Below are 16,935 nucleotides of genomic sequence, written 5' to 3'. Positions count from 1 at the left end.
CCAATTAACCATTCAAATACTGAAAGTGGTGCTGTGTCTCAAAGTGGTAGAGCACTAGCCTTGAGCAAAGGAGTTCAGGGACAGTGTCCAGGCCCAGAGTTCAAGCCCCACAAAAAGACCTACCAAAAAAAAAAACAAAAAACCAAGTAACTAATTCTATTTATAAGTAGAAAATACAAATTATAATTATGATAGTATATCTTTTTAATCCACTGAAGACCACTCTTAATTACTTTAACAAGTGTTATTTTTAAACTTTTGTATAACTGAATTTGTTTTCTGTTTTTATATAAGCCGGTATGTCAAAATATCTACTGAAACTGAAGAAACTGAAGGATCCCTACATTGCTGTAAGGACCAAAATATTAATGGAAATGGCCCAAATGGCATACATGAAGAAGGCTCACCAAGTAAGATATGTTCCTGTTAAGCTGAATTTGCTCACTTAGATTATTAAAGTAATGTTGGAACTTAGGAAACTATGTGTATGTATGTATCTCACTGAGTTTATTCAGAAATGTCTAATATCTAAAATTAGGTGAAATGGAAACAGACGAACCAGATGATGAATCCAGCCAAGATCAAGAACTTCCCTCAGAGAATGAAAACAGTCAGTCTGAAGACTCAGTAGGAGGAGATAATGATTCTGAAAATGGATTGTGTACTGAAGATACTTGCAAAGGTCAATTCATGGGACACAAAAAGCGATTGTTTACATTCCAGTTCAACAACTTAGGCAATACTGATATTAATTACATCAAAGATGATACCAGGCATATAAGATTTGATGATAGGCAGCTTAGGCTAGATGGTAAGTATTTGTGAAAAATTGTTTGAATGTTTAACTATAACCCTGTGGAGTGTTGTTTTGTTTCTTGGGTGAAAATCATGAAATTCAGCCCTATTGTGAAAAATGCCATTTAATTACCTAAGTGTTTACATGAAAGGCCTTAATGTCTTAGTGTCAGTGTTTAATAAAGCAAGGCTGGATTTACCACTAAGCTTGAATATGCCAGTAGTTTGTACTCAGGGCCTTGAGCTCTTAGTCGGCTTTTTACACTCCTGGCTGGCACACTGCCCATGGAGTTGAGCATCCTGTCTTAAGATAAGCTTTGTATTCTTTTGTTGTGGTTAATTCTTGAACTACTTCATTGGCCCTAATCACCTAGTGCAAGTAGAGAAGATTGCTACTTTGGCTTCTATATTTGCTAGCATGTAGATATATTGATTATAAATAAATGTATACACTAAGGTATATACATTTTAAAGAAAAAAATACATTTCTACCTTAGAAAGATCTTTTCTTGCCTTGGATTGGGATCCTGATTTGAAAAAAAGATACTTTGATGAAAATGCTGCTGAGGTAAGACATCGTTCACAACTTTTTTACCTTCTCTTGATTTACTTTCTTTTGATTACTAGTGCTAATCAAACTACCGCTTTTGTTTCTATCAAATTTATTTTTCCAGTTTTGAAAAAATGGGTTATGAATCTTTTTAGGTTATTAAGGTAGAGAGTTCGCTTTGAACGTGGTTTCTACGTACTGGTTTTAATTGTCATGTAAGTTTATTCAGGAAATATTAAGTATGATATAAATCAGCAGAACTAAACTGATTGTTTTTAAAGTTTAGGAGTTTTCATTATTATTCATAGTAAGATGGTATCACTAAATGCATTTGTTTCATTTGTTCTCTTAACTCAAGAAATACTTCTCTTTAGGATTTTGAAAAACATGAAAGTGTGGAATATAAACCTCCCAAAAAGCCCTTTGTGAAGTTAAAAGATTGCATTGAGCTTTTTACAACTAAAGAAAAGCTAGGTGCTGAAGATCCCTGGTAAGTGACAAAGTTAAATATTTCTCATTGAAGTTAAAAAATGTAGATACTAAGTTCTCCTAGACATTTTAAATAATAAACATTTCCTTATATAATAAATTATAGTGGGGATGGAAATATGTAAAAGTAGTACAGTGTTAAGCCTTAATGTCAGTAATTATTCCTTTTACTAATGAATTCTTAGCTTTGACACTCTTTTGTGACAATGTTTTAGGAAAATTAATAGTGCATTTTGTCACATCATTGTATTAGAACTAGAAGTTTTGTAATTATCTCAGCCCACATTTAATGTCCATGTCTTTTTTTAATTGCACGAAACTATTAATAATGTAGCCTTTACTATTTCTTTGATTTTTTTATATGTTGAATTATAGCTTTAAAAAGTTCTCAAGATAAAATTATTAGGAATCCTTTTGCTGGTATAAATATTAGGCAAGCAATGATTACTCACTGAAAACAATTGGAGAACTTTTCAAACATTTTACATTTTGGTTTGTTGTTTCACTAATGGAAATTTTTTTGTTTGCACTCTGTCAAGCATTAACTATTTATTTTTGTTTTTAGGTATTGTCCAAATTGTAAAGAACATCAGCAAGCCACAAAAAAGTTGGATTTATGGTCCCTGCCTCCAGTACTTGTGGTACACCTCAAACGATTTTCTTATAGTCGATATATGAGAGACAAATTAGATACTTTAGTTGATTTTCCTGTCAGGTAAGTTGAAGTTACACCAAATAAGTATTTTTGTTTGTTTGTTTTTGTTGTTTTGGTCATTCCTAGGGCTTGTACTCTGGGCCTGGAAGCTGTCCCTGAGCTTTTCAGCTCAGGGCTAGTGCTCTACCAACATGAGCCACAGTGCCACTATTGATTTTCTGGTAGTTAATTGGAAATAAGAGTCTCACAGACTTTCCTGCTTGGGCTGGCTTTGAACCATGATCCTTGGATCTCAGCCTTCTCATTAGCTAGGATTACAGGTATGAGCCACTGGCGCCCTGCCTGAGTATAAACTTTTGACATTCTAACTTTTCTCAAAGTTATTTGATGCTTTTTATGACTATACTTACTAAATAAGCATCATGTATTATTAGATTGAGTTTTAGTTTATGAGTTCTAAGGATTGGAATTTTTCAATTTTTATTCTTTCTTAGATTTTCCAAAGAGAAGATATACTTTTTTAAAAGTTAAATGTAGGCCTGGGAATATGGCCTAACGGTAGAGTGCTTGCCTTGTATACATGAAGCCCTGGGTTCAATTCCTCAGCACCACATATATAGAAAAAGCCAGAAGTGGCACTGTGGCTAAAGTGGTAGAGTGCTATCCTTGAGCAAAAAGAAGCAAGGAACAGTACTCAGGCCCTGAGTTTAAAGCCCCAGGACTGGCAAGAAAAAAAAGTTAAATGTAGCTCATTGTGTTGCATTACTTTATGGGTTCATTAATATGATACTGTTTGTACCTAGACATTGTTTCTTCTATGAGTTATTTCATCATTTTATCATTCCCAAATTTTTTATATTTCCAAAGAACTGAAATGATCTGAAAGAATAATGAAATTGCTTAGAAGGATGACTTACTAATGAAATTTCAGCCATTATTTTCTGTATCATATAATTGTCCAAAAAGAACCTCATAGTATTGCATTTTTAAAAGGAATATAGGTGATAAACAAATACAGATTTTGTAAAGCTGAAAATATTTATTGGATTTCCCATTTGAGTCAGCATTTATAAATGTAAATTTGAAAACATTTTGCCATTGTTCAGCCAAAAAAAGAAAAATCTTAGCCAGGTATAGTGCTACATGCATAGAATACTCGGAAGATGAGGCAATAGAATCACAACTTGGGAGCCAGACTAGGCTAAATGGGGTGGTAGGAAAGGGGTTGTGAAGGTCACTCATCTTCTCTTTAATAGAATTATAAACTGAAATATTTTATGAAATACAGAATTATGACAATGTCATTGTTAACAAACTATATTAGATAATTAGATTTTGATAATTTATATAACTATATAGAGATGTATACATATAAAGGAATGTATGCATATGAGTCAAACACTGACAGAAGAAAGTAGACTATAAAAGAAGTCATTACATTTAGGGAAACATTAGAAGTAACTTGATTTCTCTTTTAAACAGTGATTTGGATATGTCAGAGTTCCTCATTAATCCAAATGCAGGTCCCTGTCGCTATAATTTGATTGCTGTTTCCAACCACTATGGAGGGATGGGAGGAGGACATTGTAAGTTGATAGTTTGCATTTAACTCAAATCATGATGCTTAAATAATGTTTGACTTTTTCTTTAAGGTATTTATTGCTTCTTAGAGGTAAAATATCAGATGTTGTTGATAATAGTTATTTAGTGTTGATTAATGAATGAGTCAGCTTTTGACTTTATTGCACATAGAGGGGAGGGAGTTAGTCCTTCTCCTCAGCTCAAGAAATAGGAGGAAACATTTGATTGGGATACCTCGCCTTCATTTTTCCTCTTTCTTACATATGCTCATTTCACATACATATCTGTTTACTTACATAACCAATAGTATGCTGTAGATTTCATTAAGCCATTTTTATACTGATATGTCAGACTTTTCCATGGTTCCTTTAAGTACATTGCTTCTCACCGTTCATGGCTTACACCTCCACTTCACTCCACTTCACTAGTGAAAAAATATCCCAATTGCTTTTGTACTGTCACCGTAAGGCAGATAATTGTCATTGTTTGTGCTCTACAGTGTAAGAATTTCTTCTGAGCTATGTACCTAGAAGTACGATTTCTTGAGTCAAACAAGGATTTAATTGCTTCCAGATTATTATCCAGCTTGACTGTAATGGTCTAAACTCTCCACTTGATAGATTTTTAGTTCCTAAGATATATTGTTTTTCTTTATGTCATGATTAATGGTCTATTGAGCTTTCTCTTTTCTTTTTGTGTATATTCTGGCTTTTTCTTATAATGTACCTATGTATCATAATCCTCATCAATTATTGTCATGTAATTTTAATAGATATTCCTTGTGTAGATAATTGTAAATAATTGTAGTTTTGAGGCTTCTCTCAAAAACGGTGAATGTTTTAGTGACAGAGTAATTATTGTTTCTCCCTAGATACTGCTTTTGCAAAAAATAAAGATGATGGAAAATGGTACTATTTTGATGACAGTAGTGTCTCCACTGCATCTGAAGACCAAATTGTGGTAAATATGTCTTTTAGTTCTTGGAAATCATGGAAACAACTGGTTTAAGGCATGAATATAAGTTTAGCAAAAGGGAAGGGATGAGTTCAATCTCTAGCACTAAAATATTTAGTAAGAGGTGCCTCTGGAATACTGTAGTTTTGGAATTCTATTTGGTAATAAACCCTTGGTTTGATTTTTAAAACTATGAATTTTTCCCTAAGCGGACATTTATTTTCAGAATTTTTGCCATGTATAATTTTTTCTAGCAATTTTTCATATGTCTCCAGTTTGAAATGGAAATTTGTTTTCCTCTAGAAAGTAGTTCTAGACATAGACTGCTTATAATTACTAATGTATAAACAGGAAAGTCCTCTAAGGTACCCTATGATACTTATAATCTTGAAAGTAGTAAGACAGTCACACATTTAGACTCAACGTAAGTAGATTTTTAAAGGTGTAGCTCTTTAAAAAAAAAAACCCTGTGTACTTGTTCCATTTGCATTTTCTGATTAATAGATAAATGAGGAAATTATATCTGTTCACATTGGTTCTTGTTTACCATCAAAATTTGTTACATTTTACATCACAGTAGAGTTTTAGCTTCAGATATTGATGGATATAGGGTGACTATAATGTATCCTAAGAAAAAAGTCAAAAATTACTTGGTGAAGATATATTTTTCTATAAATTTTGCAACAATACATTTTATTACAATGTCACAAGAAATATTAGAAACACTCTTGCTTTGTTCCACAGATTGAATTATATATTATTTGAAGACACAGATAACTATGTATGTGTGTGTGTGTGTGTGTGTGTCTGTGTCTATATATTCAAAGTCTGTATTCAAAGTCTATCTTATTAAAGCCAATAAACTCTGAGCCCAGTTGTTGGCTTCTCTTTAATATTGTTTCATGAATAGATATGAAATACTAAGTTTCTTTCTCCTTTTATTCCATCCTCCACCTAGAGGTGGGAGTGAGGTCATATGTCCCTTAACAAGAGGAATACATCCTGTAAAATGCTTTGTTAGGTATTGGGTCATTGTGGAAGCATCATAAAATGTACAAACCTAGATGACAAGGGCTACTACATATCTCACTTATGTGTTAATCTTTTTTGTTTGTTTGTTTTTTGCCAGTCCTGAGGCTTGAACTCAGGGCCTGAGCATTGTCTCTGGCTTCTTTTTCCTCAAGGCTACAACTCTACCACTTGAGCCACAGCACTACTTCCAGCTTTTTCTGTATACATGGTGCTGAGAATCAAAAGGGAAAAAAAAATTATTTCAAGTGAAAATAAGTAGGTTAATCTTTGTTTTAGTTTGCATTTATTTTTTAGTCCAAATAATATAGAAAACAAATCTTAGCTATCAGAGACCATTTTTCCCTTATATAGGCATCATCTTATATTTAGACAGTTGTAGTGTGATTTTTTTTCTATTTGACTTACTCTGTAGCCAAAGTGGTCACCAGCTCAATTTATGTATTCAGTATGATCTTTGAGAAGCATGATCATTAACATCCTTTTTTTGTTTTGACAGTCCAAAGCAGCATACGTTCTCTTCTACCAGAGACAAGACACTTTCAGTGGAACTGGCTTTTTCCCACTTGACCGAGAAACTAAAGGTGCTTCAGCTGCTACAGGCATCCCCTTAGAAAGTGATGAAGATAGCAATGATAATGACAATGATATAGAAAATGAAAACTGTATGCACACTAATTAATGAGAGTCCTAGAAGCCATAAGAGAGAGACTTTCCTGCTGGTGGTATCTATGGAAAAGAAATTACCCACCACATTAAAACAAAAGTCTGAGATGGGGAGTTTCAGATAACTGAATGTAAATCCTTTATCAGATTTTAACTTGTGCAGTACTTGAAGTGAAACACAATGAAAACTTTAACAGAAATTGTCTCTTAATACATTTACAGTCTTGTATTTACAAGCTAAATATATATAGGAAATCACAAATAAATCCCTTTTAAGTTTGCTACTGTTTTGATGAATTATGATTTCTTTAATTTTTTGGATGTGAGTTAATTGATGACAGATGTTAAATTTGTGGATGTTGGTCATTTATTTTGCTCTAATAATACTGCAAGATAACTATGGCTGAACTTAGTTTTTGGGTAATCTAGTTGATGTGCATTAGGCTGCCGTATATACTATTATATTTAGCTGCAGTATTAATGCCGCATTAATACTGCAGTAGTATCCTTAGAAAACCAAAATTTCAAATGTATCCCTGGTAATCGTGAGAGTACCAGAAAAAAACGAACATGGGAATCAATCTTGAGAAGTTAATTTTCTTTTGTTGTATCATTAAAAATCCTATTATGTTCATCATACTGCCACTTTGGAAACAGGTTCTAGATTTCAACACTCCCATCTAAAGTCATTTTTCAGTTACGTGTAAGTATATTTGAGTGCTATTAAGATCTCGTCCTTAGACCTTGAATTTTTTTTATTTGCTTTAAAATGCCTATCTTTAATCTGGTGTCCAAAATTAAATTTCTTGCTGTCTGTTGTTCTCTACCCCATTTTTTTTGTTATTTTTGGCAACTTTTAGCTCTCCTAATTATTGTAGTATAAGAACAGACTTAATAGTATTCTGTATCCATAGTAATAATTGCATCAGGCTTAGGTGAGAGATTTTTTTCATGTACTAGCCTTTAAATCATTAATGAGCAATTGGCTATAAAGGTAGGTCTGTTAACTTTCTTTGTATGTTCCTGATGGAATTCACCATAGCCTTACAGCTTTTCTCAGACGGTAACTTGTTATAAGAGAAATGGCATTTGCATGTTTCAGAATCAGAACCTGTACAGTATATTAAGCATACAAACCTTGAATTTGATTTTAGTTCACCACATTCAAGGATCCAGGATGCCAAATATATGTATGAACATTTGAAACATTTTTATTTGCTGCTTTCTTTCCCTTTGATCTAGTTGAAAGAATGTATTGTTGATTGGCATACAATACTGCCTTTAATAGAAAACTAAACGCTGGGGCATATTTCACATATCGACTACCTGAGAAATTGCTTTGTGTCCCACTGTTATTAAAGCAAAAAGTATAATGTTCTTCACTTGAACTAATCAAATACAATAGATTATAAATTGTGTATTGTAAATAAAAGTTCACTCTGTGAGTGCACATTTTGGTAAATTATTTATTTATGTTAGCATTTAAAAGTTTTAAAAAAATGCATTTAACCAGGATAAATGAGGTATGTTTGATCATAGCTATGCTTTATACCTTGATATTAAAGCTGGTTTTTTTCATCCTGGTATTTTAAAAGCTGCTTTGTTTTTTTTTTCTTTTCTTTTCTTTCTTTTTTCATATTTTTAAAATGTAAACTAACCTCCTGCATGACAGAGGTTAAAATTTTGTCTGCACTTGGGTTCACTTGAGTTTACATTTGAGATGTGCATGTTTATTTATACAGATTTCAATAAAGCTGTTCAAGGCCTTATTTAGTCTTTTATTTCTTACTCTGAATCTGCTGATACAAATTCTATTTTATGGACAGATGTGTATGTGCTAGAATTTTCCTATATAAGTTAGTTAATACTGGAAAGAAAGAGAAAGCAAATGCTACTAGAAATTTTAATTTAAATTAACTTAAACATTAATTAAACATGCTTGTGTGACTTCCAACCATTGTTTTACATTCTGGAGCTAGTATAGCAGGAAACAAATATTTCTACCCTCACTGAACTTACATTCTTTTGCCCTTTACCAAGTAACAGGCTATATTCATATTGTCATTTTATAAAGATGTCTGTTCAGGTTAATTTTTCCTAAGCCTAGATTTCAGTCTCCATCCTAATTCTTCATGGAGACCACTTTCTATTTTCTTAGTTTTCGAGATCAAGTCTTACTATGTAGCTCAAGATAGCTTTAAGATCTCTGTTCTCCTGCTTCAAGCTTCCTCTCAGTTAGTTACAAGTATGTACCACCATGCATGATTGAATCTATGTTCTTTTCAATGCTTGTCATTTATTTCTATTCCCACTTAAAAGAGCTTATTTTAAAATAGGAAATAGTGTTAGTAGTGAATTTGCCAAATTTTCAACTGCAAAAAAATAAACCTCAGTTCAAAAGGATAATACTCATAAGTAAAAGCAGTTATTCATCAGTAAATACCTGACTAGTGAGGATATACCTAGAATTTTTGTTTTGTTTTATTTTGTTTGTTTTTGTTGCCAGTCCTGGGGTGTGGACTCAGGGACTGAGCACTGCCCCTGGCTTCTTTTTGCTCAAGGCTAGCACTCTACCTCTTGAGCCACAGCGCCGCTTCTGGCTTTTTTCTATATATGTGGTGCTGAGGAATCGAACCCAGGGCTTCATGTATACGAGGCGAGCACTTTACCACTAGGCCATATTCCCAGCCCGATATCTAGAATTTAACTTGTAGATTTGCCCCTTAGTAATCACATGACTTTGGACTTCATCTTTCTAGCTGTCTTCACCTGTAACAACATGATACTTGATGTTTATTGAACACTTATTATATTGTTTTTATGCATTAGCTCATTTAATCCCACAACAATTATGTGATAGGAACAGTCATCAACTGCGCTTTTTATAAGAAGTCAAAACAGTTGTTTGTTTGGTTTTTTTAGTTTGTTGATTGGTTGGTTTTGAGGCTTGAACTCAGAGCTTGGGCACTGTCCCTGAGCTTCTTTGTGCTCAAGGCTAGTGCTCTACCACTTGAGCCACAGCACCACTTCCTGTTTACAATTTATTTTAAATAATATCTCTTAAGTTCACACTGCCATGTGGTGGAGACAGTGTTCCATCCTCAGTATATATTACCTCTCATGATGATACACAGTGTCTGCTCATAGGATTGCTGAGAGCACATATAGAGAACGCATAACATGTCCTTTATGGGAATCAGATTTGTGACCTGTGTGGTTCCACCATTACTAATTTTTCATTCTTAATGGAAAGTCACCTGAAGCCTTCTTTCTTCATCTCCACCTTTGAGTATTTAATAAGAATGGCTGGGAATGTGGCTTAGTTGTAGAGTGCTTGCCTTGCATGCATGAAGCCTTGGGTTCAATTCCTCAGCACCACACATACAGAAAACACTGGAAGTGGCACTGTGGCTCAAGTGGTAGAGTGCTAGCCTTGAGCAAAAAAAGCTCAGGAACAGTGCCCAGGCCCTGAGTTCAAGCCACAGGACTGGCAAAAAAAAAAAAGAATGATACCAGCTGTAAAGTTGATCCGTCTTTCCTCTTAAAAAATAATAACTTTATTGCCAGTTGTCTGTGCCTGTAATCCTAACTACTTAGGAAGATTACAGTTCAAAGTCAGTTTGGGCAAGAAAAACCATGAGACTCTTATCTCCAGTTAAACACCAAAAAGTTAGAAGTGAAGCTGTAGCTCAAGTGATAGAACACTAGCATTGAGCAAAAACATTCAGACACCATGCCCAGGCCCTGAATTCAAGCCCCTGGATCAGCACATTCTCATTCATATTATAGGCATATTCATGCCTATAATCCTAGCATCCTAGGAGGCTGAGATCTGAGGATCCATGATTCAAAGCAACTCTTCAGTTAACCACCAAAAAGGTGGAAGTGAAGCTATAGCTCAAGTGGTAGAAAAATAATCTTGATCAAAAAGCTAAGGGACATTGCCCAAGCTCTGAACTCAAGCTCCAGTACCAGCATAAAAAAAATGGGAAATCTTCCTTCATATTTTTTGATTTGCAATGGATTTTTTTTTCTTTTTTGGATGATTTGAGGGATTTTTGAAATAGCTTTCTTGAAGAATATCAATGTATTTTGATATACTAATAAAAGCCAAATCGTTCAAGTCCCACTTGACCAGAGGATAGAGGAAGCAAAGGAAAAGGTGAACATATTTATGTGTTTATTACTTTGCAGTTAAAGACATTATAATTGTATCATTCATGGATGATGTTAATGAGAAATTTGTATAATTTTTCTTACATGCATTCCAGTTTGGGGGCATTCCAATTCAGTATTTATGTACTTTATCTGTTTAACTCATATCAATTGTATATTAAGTGAAAGATATGATAAATAGCTCAGATATCTTGTAAAACTGCATGTTTTTATAAGCTACACAGGAGGAGGTGGTAGCCCATTACCATTTATCTACATTCTCTGAGTGTGTGTGTGTGTGTGTGTGTGTGTGTGTGTGTGTGTGTGTGAGATGCACACAGAGCTTTCCCTTTGTCTTCCTCTTGAATATTTACTAAAGATCTAGGTACCACTCACTATCTTTGGCTGATGGTTATAAACTAGGAAAATGTTGAATCTTGGTGTATAAAAAAGCAAATAATATATGAGCAATCTTTTGTAAAATAAAAAGGGAAGGGAAGGCAGAAATTCAGGGTATTTCTCTGTCCCTATATGTCTTCATAGATAATTTATTTTGAATAGTGTCAACTAAATAAAACTGACATTTTTACTAATTTCAGTATAGAAGGAACTGGCTGTTTATTCATAAAAAGAAAATTTTTAATAAGAGATTTTGTGTTACTGTGGTTAACGAGCCAATATTGGTGTAGTCAACTACAGCCAGCAGGGGTCAGGACTGTAGAGCTAAATAAACCATTGTGGTTACCTTGTTGTACCTGAGACTAAAAAAAAAAATGTTTCTAACCATGATATGTAAGGATTGCAATTCTGGCTTTTTTTTTTTTTTTTTTTTTTTTTTGGCCAGTCCTGGGCCTTGGACTCAGGGCCTGAGCACTGTCCCTGGCTTCTTCCCGCTCAAGGCTAGCACTCTGCCACTTGAGCCACAGCGCCGCTTCTGGCCGTTTTCTGTATATGTGGTGCTGGGGAATCGAACCTAGGGCCTCGTGTATCCGAGGCAGGCACTCTTGCCACTAGGCTATATCCCCAGCCCCAATTCTGGCTTTTTTGTTTTTGTTTTTGTTTTGGCAGTACTAGGGTTTTGAACTCAGAGCCTCTCACCTGCCAGGCAGGTTCTCTTCCATTTTCCAGGCAGGTTCTCTCCAATACCTCGAATGCTACCCCCTCTGCCCACCCCTCTCACCCTGCCCTGTTTTGTTTTGTTTCATTTTCACTTTTAGTTAATTTTGAAATAATACTACTTTTCCCCAGGTATATACCTGGACCAAACTATACCTATTCTATGCTTCCCATTGTAGCTAGGATGACGGGCACAGGCCATTGAACCCAGGTATAGATTGAAAAGTCTTCAAGTTTTTCTGCCCCTGCAGGACTCAAACTGATTCTCCAGACCTCAGACGCTCACTCAAACAGCTAGGATTAAAGACATGAGCCATCAGCACCTGTCCAGAATCTTCATTGTGCGATTGATACATAGGAAAAAATGATTATTGGAATTGTCATGTCAAAACTGGGAAAATGGAGTAAGTTTCTACTTATTGTGAATGACTTCTGCCACACACACACAAAGATTAGCCTCTCCTCAGATTTCCAAATAATAACAAGAAAGTTTGCTTTTATATTCTGCAGAAATTCTCAACTGAGGGTAGGGAATTTTGATTTATTATTAATCACCTGAGTTTTTGCATAAGAAATTTGCAAAAACTAAGCTGAAGGCCCAATGTGGACCACCCAGGAGCCACGCCTTCAGAGATGTGGACATTATAGGAATATATTCAAGGGGACCACAAGACAGTTAAAATGGGTCATGAGTACCCAGAAATAAGACTCAACTTGGAACTTTTATAAGAAATTATTTGTCGGGGCTGGGAATATGGCCTAGTGGCAAGAGCGCTTGCCTCCTACACATGAAGCTCTCGGTTCGATTCCCCAGCACCACATATATGGAAAACGGCCAGAAGGGGTGCTGTGGCTCAGGTGGCAGAGTGCTGGCCTTGAGCGGGAAGAAGCCAGGGAAGGTGCTCAGGCCCTGAGTCCAAGGCCCAGGACTGGCCAAAAAAAATAAATTATTTGTCTTACATGTTTGTAGAAAACTCACCTTTTCTCATTTGGTATTTCTTTTGTATGAGATGCATTGATTTTCTACACATGTAAATTATTACCTAAAAGTACTTGTTACATTGCTTGTTACAGTTTTTATTTCTGTGTTAAGCTTAGATGTGGTACAGAGAAGAATAATCCTCAATCTCCTCTTCTGTTTATTTCTCCTTAGTCCTAATTATATTTTAATGTTTATGCATTTAAACATTAATGTTTAAGCATTTTTTAGTCACTTGGTTAAAATTAGAAGTTATCCAATGTCCACCAGTCAGTGATACTTTTTGTTTTTGTTTTTGTTTTTTTTTTTTGGCCTGTCCTGGGCCTTGGACTCAGGGCCTGAGCACCTTCCCTGGCTTCTTCCCGCTCAAGGCCAGCACTCTGCCACCTGAGCCACAGCGCCCCTTCTGGCCGTTTTCCATATATGTGATGCTGGGGAATCAAACCGAGAGCTTCATGTGTAGAGGGCAAGCGCTCTTGCCACTAGGCCATATTCCCAGCCCTACTTTTTGTTTTTTAATGGAAACATACAGGACGTTTCAGAGACCAAGAGAATAACATTTCCAGTGTTTGTTGTTTTCTTTCTAAGTAATAAGATTACCAACATTTAGTTCAGCATAAGATTTAAAGTTGCAGCCTGGTGTAGCCACTTGACTTAAATTCTAGACAATGGGCTGTAAGTACAAGTGTAATGATGTGCAACATCTAGCTATTTTCCTTAACCAGGGGCAATGCCCTTCTTTTCCTCCTCCTCCCTTCTACTTATGTTGCAAATGTGATGACAAAGCAGTATCAAGGAAGAATTGTATCAAGGACTTTGGATCCGTAATTACCCTAGAATGACCTTCCCAGCTTGGACTTCTATGCAGGAAAAAGAAGGAAAGGAAAACTCACTGTCTTCAGATTTCTGTAACTCATGTGCAAACTTTATTCTAATACTCTGAGTAAAACCTGCATCTATTTTATTCAGATGTCCTGTCTTTTGTCTGTGTATAATAATGTCCCATCATGCTATATCAACATTACAGTGAGCCTATTCTGTAAGCACCTGTAAGTGTTTAATGGGAGAAGGTTCTATTTTATAGTTTAACATTTCTGTTTCCTGGTTTATTGCATGTGGTTCTGAGAAAGTATAGTCAAAACTAATCCCCGTTCACACACTACACAGTTGGAGAGAAGCATTGTCAGTCCCTTGTTATTGTATGTTTAAACTCTATCCTGAGTGTTTGCAGTCTCCCAGGAACCATGTATCTGAACAGCAAGCATCTTCTGTGTACTCCAGCCCCTTATCATGTGTTCTAGTCTTTAAACTCTTACCTCGGAACTTTCATTATATTGTTTCTCTATGACTGAGGACAAGAATCCATATCAAGAACAAATGTTATTGAAGCCTGGTATGTATGTGAGTGTACGCACCTCAATTTCTTGCATGAATTGAGGAGCACAGTGGTGGTTTAGGGATTCATATCTCTGATTTTTTTCTCTCTTTCTTGCTTACCAACATCTTTTTGTGTGTGAAATTCACACCCCATAAAGTTCACCCTCTAGGCATGAACAGTTCAGTGGGCTTTTAGTTATTTCATCAGCCTGTGCATCCATTGTGAATTCAAAACATTACCATTACCTACAAAACAAGTGCTGCACCCATGAAGAGCTACTCCCTGTTCTCACATCCCTCCCCCCTAGCTTTCCCTCTGCCACTGCTCCCTCCCTATATGTCCTGTCTCTGTGGATGGGCCTGTTGTGGCCTTTTTCTGTTAGTGGATCCAAACCGTATGGCCCTAGCAGGTTGTCACCCAGCCTTGCCCACCATATATGTAGCCTGTGCCTGCTTCCTTTTTTAAGTTTTGGCAGTACTGAGGTTTGAAATCTGAGCCTCATGCTTGGAGGCAAGGGCTCTACCACTTCAGCCATACTCTGCCTGTTTATCTTTAGCTAGTATTTTTAAATTAAAGTGTTGTATGAAAAAATTACCATTTCATAAGTCGGGTAATGAGTACATTTCATTTTGGGGGGATAATATCACCTCTTCCCTTGCTTTATCCCTCCTGTCCCTGCTCACAAGTTACATAGTCCATTTTCTATATAGTGTACACTGAATAGCATGGTTTCATTTGTTTACCCTTCCTCCCTTTCTACACCCACTTTGCTCCTCCCAAAAAGCAAAAACAAACATCACCACCAACAACAACAAAAATCCATGTTCCATTTCCTAGAATTCATTTCCATAGTTTTTTAAATGTTCAGAGAAATTCCTCCCTAACTCCCTCCTCCTCTAGTCTGGTTGTGTTTTAATGCCGAGAGTCCTGTATAGGTTATTGTGTCCAGTTAGATTTTAGATCTAGCTTCCACATATGAGAGAAAATCTGCATTGTTTGTCTCTCTGAGCTTGGCTTACCTCAACATGATTTGTTCTAGGTCCAGCCATTTCCCTGCAAATGGCATAATTTTACTCTTTCTAATGGATGAGTAAACTTCTGTTGTGTGTAGGTACCACATTTTGTTGGTCTACTCATCTATTGTAGGGCATCTGGTCTGATTCCATAACTTGGCTGTGTGAACAGTACAGCAATGGCTATGGATGTCTAAGCGTCTTAACTGTTTCTTGCCTTATAATGATCTGGTAGGATGCCCAAGAGTAGTATGACTGGGTCATACAGAGGTTCTATGTTTGATTTTTTTGAGGAACCTCCAGACTGCTGTACAGAGTGGTTGTACTTCTTTACATTCCCACTAACAATGTAATGAGGTTCCTTCTTACCCACATCCCCCCCCCCCCGCATTTATTGTCCTTCAAATTACAAGATTGATTCTTCGGCAAGTAGGTTCATTAAAAAGAAACGTGTGTTTGTATCTCTCTGTGTCTGTGTCCTTGTGCACATAATGTGCTTTATATAGTATATGTGCATTTACATGAACACACTACATGCACACAAACTGTCCAGTTTTCTCACTACTCTAGCAGTAGCACTAATCCTGCTAGCTAAAGGATTCTTAACACTTGGCAAGTGAATTGTCTCTTCTAGCCCATTTCCACATATTCTTAATTCATAGAGCTCTTCATTCTTGATTTCACAGGGTTCTTTCTTAGTTACAGGACTTTAGTAAAGACTAAGTTAAAAGAGGTAACAAGCCTACCTAGTAGAGAACTTCTCACCCAGTGTACAAATCAACACCTCTCCAATTTAGAGAAGGAATTTGGAACAAAATCTAGGCTGCATACTGCTTTGCTTGTGCTGTCCCTCTCCTGGCTTTCCAGTGAGGAGATATCAAGCTAAGCCAATGTGATTTCTGATTGCTGGGACTGGCTTTGTGGCAACTGTCATAATTCTAAACCATATGTGTCTAGTCAACTGAAAACAGACATGTTAACTGTAACATGATAGCACTAACTAGGAATGGTGGGAGTATGAAATTGTATGTGCCCATTTGATGAAAGAGTAGTAGGCTGTGAAGACCAGGACAAAGGTAGACAAGTTAAAGTGAAGTCATTAGAAGTCTAGCAGGAAGGGGACAATATCCAAGAACAGATTAACAACTATCATTAATATTCACAGTAGATGAGTGAACTTTGGACAGTTCTAGCCAGGGAAACTCATTATTCAGCTGCATGATCACACAAAGTTGCTCTACATAGAGGACATAAATGGAGGCAATGTTCTGTGATTCAGGAATAGCATGGGGCTGAGGATCAGAAGGAGCAAACTCAGTTTGGTGAAAAGTTGGAGGATTTATTATCCCAAAGAATCATAATGCCCATCAGATGACAAACTAGGGTTGCAGACATAGAATGAGGCAGAACAGAAGGTTTCTCAATGTTGGCACAATGGATACTTTGGGTTGGATTATTCTTTGTTAGGGAAGGTTGTCCAGTACATCATAACATGCTTAGCATTGGCCCTATCCACTAGATACATTGACATCCACTCTTCAAGTTGTAGCAATCACAAGTGTGTCTAGACATTGT

General features: G+C 36.0%; 1 protein-coding gene across 5 annotated transcripts in view; it reads left to right on the top strand.

Moving 5' to 3' along the window:
* Positions 1-7,000, top strand: part of Usp15 (ubiquitin specific peptidase 15) — a 94,903-nt gene extending 87,903 nt beyond the window's left edge. For all 5 annotated transcript variants that reach the window (XM_048360497.1, XM_048360491.1, XM_048360484.1 and 2 more), the window contains 8 exons: positions 295-410; positions 539-811; positions 1,293-1,363; positions 1,720-1,835; positions 2,400-2,549; positions 3,972-4,075; positions 4,942-5,030; positions 6,553-7,000. In XM_048360497.1, the coding sequence (XP_048216454.1) occupies positions 295-410; positions 539-811; positions 1,293-1,363; positions 1,720-1,835; positions 2,400-2,549; positions 3,972-4,075; positions 4,942-5,030; positions 6,553-6,735 (1,102 nt within the window). In that variant the 3' untranslated portion in view covers positions 6,736-7,000. The remainder of the gene's footprint in view (positions 1-294; positions 411-538; positions 812-1,292; positions 1,364-1,719; positions 1,836-2,399; positions 2,550-3,971; positions 4,076-4,941; positions 5,031-6,552) is intronic.
* Positions 7,001-16,935: the final 9,935 nt, after the last annotated feature.

Source organism: Perognathus longimembris, chromosome 1 (genome assembly GCF_023159225.1).
Source record: "Perognathus longimembris pacificus isolate PPM17 chromosome 1, ASM2315922v1, whole genome shotgun sequence".
NCBI lineage: Eukaryota > Metazoa > Chordata > Mammalia > Rodentia > Heteromyidae > Perognathus > Perognathus longimembris.
This window is presented reverse-complemented; position numbering and strand designations above follow the sequence as displayed.